Raw genomic sequence first — 7,533 nt, forward strand, 5'->3', positions numbered from 1 at the left:
AATTATTGATTATTGTTGCTAACAGTGGTTTTCTCAAAAACCAATGACTGGTTTCTGGTTTGGATTGAGTCCTATGGGCGAGTCTGCCCTGGACAAAGAGTTTCTGTGGTTCCCACCAAACTCTATTTTCAATCTATGTTCATTGAATTTAATGCTTCATTAATTGGAAAACCTTCATCATTAATCATCATTATTTAATCTTAACCACAATTGTTTAGTGGATTGGATTTGGTCACCACCATATCCACTTCAACTCCTATCTTCTCTCAACTTTTTCGATCTTGCTAAATGCTTAAATCCTCCATCTATTTTTTGCATCCAAACGTTTTCTGTTTTCCTTTTTTGTTTCTCAACTTCATTTAATCTCGTGCTTCGGCTTTTTAATTATCATAATCACCCATTTAATATAGTATTAAATATATCATGTCGTTTTTCAATTGTTATTATTTTTAGGAGATGGCATATGAAGATAAAAAAATATGATTAATTTTTTATTTATATATTTGTAACTTTTCAAGTTGTTAGAGTGTTTAATGATTAACCTTACCTAGTTTAACTTACTTTATATCATTTCTTACATAGACACGTTTTTGTTTTTTTTATAGATAATGTTGTATTGTTGTGATTTTTATAATTATTATTATTGATTGTAGAATAATTTTGGATGTTAGTTATTAAGTAAATAATTTTTTTAATTATCATTCTTCGACAAGACTAGGTTTATTTTTATGGTTTTGATATTTTTCCAACCTAGTGTGAGATTAACTAATGTTCATATTTAGTTGCACGTTAATTTACTTATCCTTTAAAAGAATATTTTGTGAAATTAAACAACATATTAGTAAATTTATTTTATTACAATTTGAAAAGTTAATTAAATTACCATTTTAAAGTTATTTAAAAATCAAGATAAATAAATAATATTATTGTTAAAAGTTCAATGAATTGAAAATCTTATATTGAATAAAAATAATTAAGATGAATACTATATAAGTACAAATATTCCTAAATTTATTGAGTTAAGATTCTGAATGGTAAATAATATTTTAGTATTTTATATAGAATTGTTTAAATTTCATGATTCATTGCTACTGTATTATGGTATTTATTTAAAAAAAAAACTTAATCGTATAATGTTCATCTTGAAATCGACTCGTAAAAGTATGATGTTCTACAAATCTTTCATTTTATATAAAAAGTATCTCATTATAAAAATTCTTTTTAAAAAATCTTAAATGAATAACAAATAAAATTTTTAAAATAAAGTTTCTAAACTGGAATTTGTCATATTTTTTACCGGTGACCTTTTATAAATGTATCTACTTAATACAATTGGCTATAACTTAATATATATATATATATATATATATATATATATATATATATATATATATATATATATATATATATATATATATATATATATGACAATTAAAACTATAAATTTTAATGGCTAAAAACCATTAATTATCATGAAGCAAGAAAGTGAGAGGCGTAAGAAATCCAATTGTTGGACCTTGTGATCCAGCATAAAAACAATAGAGGCTGTTTTTTGCACCTCAATTTTTTCTTCCTCTACTCAGATAAAATTCATAAACCCATTTTACCCTCTCTTTTTTTTTTTTTTTTTTTATCACTATGGTCTCATCCTTCGACAACAGCTATTGGAACTCTTTGCCTACATTCGTGTACACGGCAACGACGTTGTCTTCCTACATTATAGTCCTTATTGACTGAGTTGAGGATTGTGTCGGAGGATGCAAAGGAGGACCTCCTTAATGGCCTTGGGCAGAGATAATGATTTTCAGGCATGGAAGAGAGAAGAAAAAGATGGATGGTGGAGGAAACTTTATGATTGTTAACGTGTAAGCAAGTTTGTTAATTTGTAAACCTAGATAGATGATGTTTAATTGTTTTTGGCAGTTGTATTTTTCTATTATAAAAATTGAACGCATGTTAGAGTTAGAGTTAGAGTGTAAGTGAGTCAGTGAATAATATATCTACATGATGGTTCACTAATGGTGATTCGTTGGTACTAGTTCATGGTGATTCTAAAGAAGCATTGGAGTTAAAGTCAAAAGAAGCATAGACTTGGTGCAAACACATTTTTCTTGCACCAAACGATGTAATATTATTTTCAGTTATCAAATTCCACTTTTAAAGAACAAAAAAATTGAACAGAATTATATTGATGATACATTGAGATAGAACATTTTACAACAATTTGTAGTAGCAATTCTTTTTGGAAAAGAGAACCTCGAAACCTTTCGTACAAGGACATTCAAATTTGATACTGACACACCTTTTATCCCACTCCACAGTAACACCAAACATATATGGATTCAAACATCGAAATTAATCTAAGAGGATGAAACCAAATATACACATACCAGAGGAAGGACAATATTGTCATCTTCGGCAGCTATGAACTCCAGGAGCGGCGGTTTCCTCGGAAGTCAGACTCGGCAGGGGTGGCAGCCCGGACTCTCTCTCCGCAGGAGTGAGAGGCGCTGGAGCCGAAGGGCAGTAAGGGCCGGAAACGAAGTGGTCGAGGAAGGTGGAAGAGCGACGCTGGTTAATGGGGAAATCCAAGTTGAATGGAATAGGGACGACGGTGTAGCCGTAAAGTGAGAGGTCCTCGTTAGAAAATATTTTCTTGGATGGCTTCTTGGATAAAGAACACGAGAGAGGCGACCGATGCTTCAAGGGGTTGTTGACGACGGTGGGCTCCACCACTGTCGTGGGATCAGCGTGAGGTGTTTGTGTTGGCGTTGGTTGTGGACAATTTGCTATGTCGGGGTAGCCGTAAAGTGAGAGATCCTCGTCAAAAAAATATTTTATTGGATGACTCATCGGATAAAGAACACTAGAGAGGCGACCGACGCTTCAAGGGGTTGTTGACGGCGAAGCAGGGTAGCTGAGTGTGGCAGCAACTGGGCAAGACGTCGGTGGGCTCCACCACTGTCGTGGGATCAGCGTGAGGTGTTTGTGTCGGCGTTGGTTGTGGACAATTTGCTATGCCGTGGTAGCCGTAAGGTGAAAGGTCCTCGTTAGAAAATATTTTCTTGGATGGCTCCTCGGATAAAGAACATGAGAGAGGCGACCGATGCTTGAAGGGGTTGTTGACGGTGGAGCAGGGCAGCTGACTGTGGTAGCACCTGGGCAAGACGTCAGTGGGCTCCATCACTGTCGTGCGATCAGCGTGAGGTGTTTGTGTTGGCATTGGTTGTGGATAATTTGCTATGCCGGGGTAGCCGAAAGGTGAGAGGTTCTCGTCAGAAAATATTTTCTTGGATGGCTCCTCGGATAAAGAACACGAAAGAGGCGACCAGCGCTTCAAGGGGTTGTTGACGGCGGAGAAGGGCAGCTGACTGTGGCAGCACCTGGGCAAGACGTCGGTAGGCTCCACCACTATTGTGGGATCAGCAAGAGGTGTTTGTGTCGGCGTTGGTTGTGGACAATTTGCTATGCCGAGGTAGCCGTAAGGTGAGAGGTTCTCGTCAGAGAATATTTTCTTGGGAAGGCCTTGATTGACTTGGGTGCTAATGTTAACTTTTTGATAAGCGTACCAAATCGTTCAAGTAGTAAAACCGGTAAGACCGGATATCGTTTCCCAAGAGACTCGGTTAACACTTTACACTTTACTATTGTATAATTAACTAACTAACTTAAGCTAAAGAATGGTTTCCTTTAATGTGAATTTTTGCAATGAAATTAAACATAATGCATAAATGATAAAGTGACCTTCTTGGGGTTAAAACACTTGAAAAATGAAATGATTTAAGATGATATGAGATGGATATGTTGGAGAATGATTTCAACTAATACACTCCTATGCAAATGCACAAAACTACTCTTCTTCATTAACTTGCTCTTGTCAACTTGCTAAGTTACTTAAACCCAACCCCTTGGTGAGAAATCCTAGATTCACTTATTAAATCTCAATCCCTTGGCAACCTAACAAGTTCACCCGCATTAAGAAAAGAAGTTTAAGACAACCAAAGGTCCTAGCTCTATCCCTAGACACTATTTCATTTAGGTGTTTAGTTCATTTCAAGGTTCACACAACATTTCTCAATATTAAGCAAACCTTAACATCATGCTATAGTTGATCAAGTCATAACAAGCTTTAAGTAAAGAAATAAACACTAGCAAGTAATTAAATAAGCATATTTTCATTTAAACCAAGTACATTTACAAGTGGTGTTTCTGAGCTTCAGTCGCCAAGAAGATGCCACCTTCGAAGAATGTGAGCCTTTTATAGGTCTAGGGTGCCATGTCAGCAGTCGCGCCCAACGCCCTTTTCTGGGGCGCTCGGGCGCCATAATTTAGGCACCAACAGTGATTCAAAGGGCGTCCAGCACCCTTCAAGGGTGCCCAAGTGCCAAAATTTGGGAAAAACAGCGAATTGAAGGGCGCCCAACGCCCTTATGGGGCGCCCAGGCGTGGAGTTTTGGTTGAAACGAGTTGAAGGGCGCCCAACCCCCTTTTGGGGCGCCCAGGCGCCATGTTTACAGAGACACATCTTTAAAACTTCCTTTTTTAGCTTTTCCTTGGCTCCCCACTCTTGATAGTTTGAATTTCCTTCCAAAGCACACAATGTTCCTACAAAAATTTGAGGAATTAGTGATGAAACTAGATGTGTGTGTAACTTACTGAAGTTATTCACAAAGTTAGATTAAAGAGAGGATTAAGCATGTTTCAAGCTTCAATATAGTTGATTTGGTAAGAAAATTGCACCATATATAATGATAAGAATTACCGTTATAAAAAACCTACACGTAAAGCTTTGAATTAAGGAGGTAGGTTAAGTGCATTAACCGTTGCATTCAATAGAGACCAGTTTTGACAAAGATTGCTTTTTGACCACATATGGACTTCAAACAATACAACACAACCTTAACCATTGAGCTTGATCTTCTTCTTCTTGGTAAAGAACATCATTTTTCTGTTTAATAACATCTCTTTATCCTTAATAACACTCTCATGCTGCTCATCAACATTATGATTAAGTAATATTGCAGCTTCTCCGGCTTTACCACGATGACCCATTCTACAAACAAATGTAATAGGTTACTTTTTTGCTTCACATTGTTCAAAACTCTCAATCTAATATGTAAAGACACAATGTAGAGAGAAAAATTAACATTTTGGTTTTTTATCCTAGTTAAAGATCAAAGATATTTATATGTTTTAGGAAAATTTGAGGCTGCAGAAAGAAAGCTTCCCGTTACATTTAGTGATGGCCCGATCTCATCATGGGCTAACCATCCTATTTCTAAAATTTACTTTAGACTCTTTATTTTAATATTTGTATTTTTTTTTATTTCAATTGATTTATTCTATTTTTCTTGTATCAAAAGATTTGATCTACAATTTTGTAATTTTAATTTACGGTGATTGAGATATTTTGTTATTTTCTATATATACAGAAACAAAAAATAAAAAACAAACTACTAAATATTTAATAAGAACACCTTAGCTTGAACGTACCATGATTTTGACCGAAAGTATTTTAATATTTTTCACGTATTAAAATCATCTTCCATTTATTCTAACTCTTATTTACTGATTAATGAAAATATAAAAAATTACCGATAAGAGTGGACTAATTAACAATAAAAAAATATAAATATTTAAGTAAAAATAATAAAAATAAACTTTTATCACAATGTCTCCCGTTCCATTGTCATCTTTATCTCAACATTTTATAAATTTTATTTATCAGAATAAATGACAGTGCATTACATGATAATTTTATTGCTGTGCATTTTCTTAATTTTTTGCTTTATCAATTAAATAAACTATTATAAAAATTACAAAGACAAGAACACTAAAATAGACATTGAAAAGTATGACTAAATAGTTAATATTTTATAATTATTATTGTATATATTTTATTTATTACTATTATTATTATTTTCTAAATAACACTAACGTGAAGAAAATAGCGTGGAAAGAGAGAGTAGTGATCAAATCAGGAACCCTAACTTGAAGTTGGAAGAGGAAGAAGAAAGAATGTCTGGTGTGAAGAGAGCACTGAGGCAGTTTACGTTCGGAAGCGGCAAGACCGCCGGTCGCAACTCGTCGGGGCGCATAACGTCGTTTCACAGAGGTGGCGGACATAAGCGGCTGCAACGAACCGTAGATCTCAAAAGGAACACCACTTCTTCCTTGGGTGTCGTCGAACGGATCGAGTACGATCCTAACCGTTCCTCCGACATCGCACTCGTTCGCTGGCTACAAGGCGTCCACCACCACCAACGTCGCGCCGGCTCCGGCTCCGGCGCCGCGGCCTGCTCGTCCAAGCTCCTAGCCCTCAATCCCGCTGTCACTAACAGTGACAGCATTCGTGGCGTGTTCGCGCTCAATTCGATGTTGCCGCGCATTGGAACTTCCACTAGAGAGGTTTTCCTGTCTGCGTTCTCGTCCAAGGCCAAGGGACGGGATACGAAATCGGAATTGGAATCGGTTTCTTCGATCGGATTGCCGCGGATGGTGGTTGCCGCCTCGAGAGCTCCGTTCTTCGCGCCACGTGGGAAAGGGGAGAAGACGTTAGAGGTTCGGAATTGGAAAAGGAATAGCGACGCTTGGGCGCATAGGAACAAGCGTAGAGTGGCGGTCTCGTGGCAGAGCATCGCGCGTTGAGTTGGTGCTATTTCGAATTGTAAAAGCTAAACTTCTGGCTCACTGCCTTTAATTTTGTTTATAACTGATGAATTGTTGGTTGGGATTGTGCTTCTCTGAATGTTGAGGTGTAAGGCTTGAATTGGTGAGTAGTGTTCAGTTTGTTTGCTCTTGCCCTGATTGGTATCGCAAGTGAAAGCGAGAGAGGGATAGGAACTGAATGGTTAGTTTTGTTTTTCTGAACTGGAAATAATCAGTATCTTTGGAACAGAAATGTAGCTGCAATTTTATTGCTGTACGTAATATTATGAAATTTGACGTGCAGAATAGATGGCTGTGTCATTTCCATTCCATTCTCTTCTCATGTTTTGAGTGAATATGCTGTTGGAGAAAAGACTTGCTTCCCATTTGGGATTAGTAGAGACAAGTCAACCATGCTTGTGGCCCTTCCCCTAGTTTGTGAGTTAATATTTTAGCTGGAGATAATATAGCCGTTTCTCTTTTTCAATTTAAGTTCACCCTCATCCCTTTGCCTTCCATTGTAAAATATTCTGAAAGGTGGTGGGGGTTTGTTACTTATCGATTCCGGGCTCTGGAACTTTTGAGAAATTTTTAATTTATTTTAATGATTCTATGAAGCCTCTCATCCACTTAGGAATTTAACTGAAATTTCGTAATATGCCTATTGGAACGAGGAACCACAAGAAATAAATTGTGCTGCAGAACTTGTTTTTGTGACTGAAATTTCATATTCTGTTCTTTGGATTATTTTAAAACCTTGGTTGAAAATGTTTTCTGATTATGATTCACTTTATTCTTATGTCTCATTCCTATTTTCATGGTAAGGGTGCATTGTGGCGGGTGTTGTCACCATGGGAATATGGGAAATTATCCTATAATTCTTTT

General features: G+C 36.4%; 1 protein-coding gene across 2 annotated transcripts; it reads left to right on the forward strand.

The window, feature by feature from the left end:
* Positions 1 to 5,945: 5,945 nt before the first annotated feature.
* Positions 5,946 to 7,236, forward strand: LOC106758201 (60S ribosomal protein L2, mitochondrial). 2 transcript variants are annotated; one of them, XM_022780117.1, is made up of 2 exons: positions 5,946 to 6,850; positions 6,953 to 7,236. In XM_022780117.1, exon 1 carries the CDS (start codon positions 6,019 to 6,021, stop codon positions 6,646 to 6,648), a length of 630 nt encoding a protein of 209 aa, XP_022635838.1. In that variant the 5' UTR covers positions 5,946 to 6,018; the 3' UTR covers positions 6,649 to 6,850; positions 6,953 to 7,236. The 2 variants fall into 2 exon arrangements, with proteins under 2 accessions (XP_022635838.1, XP_022635839.1); XM_022780118.1 differs by having other exon boundaries at positions 6,958 to 7,236.
* Positions 7,237 to 7,533: the final 297 nt, after the last annotated feature.

Source organism: Vigna radiata, chromosome 4 (assembly GCF_000741045.1).
Source record: "Vigna radiata var. radiata cultivar VC1973A chromosome 4, Vradiata_ver6, whole genome shotgun sequence".
NCBI lineage: Eukaryota > Viridiplantae > Streptophyta > Magnoliopsida > Fabales > Fabaceae > Vigna > Vigna radiata.

What these genes read in the sequence shown, in the direction of transcription:
- LOC106758201 (XM_022780117.1), top strand. Translation starts at nt 6,019, where the DNA reads ATGTCTGGTGTGAAGAGAGCACTGAGGCAGTTTACGTTCGGAAGCGGC.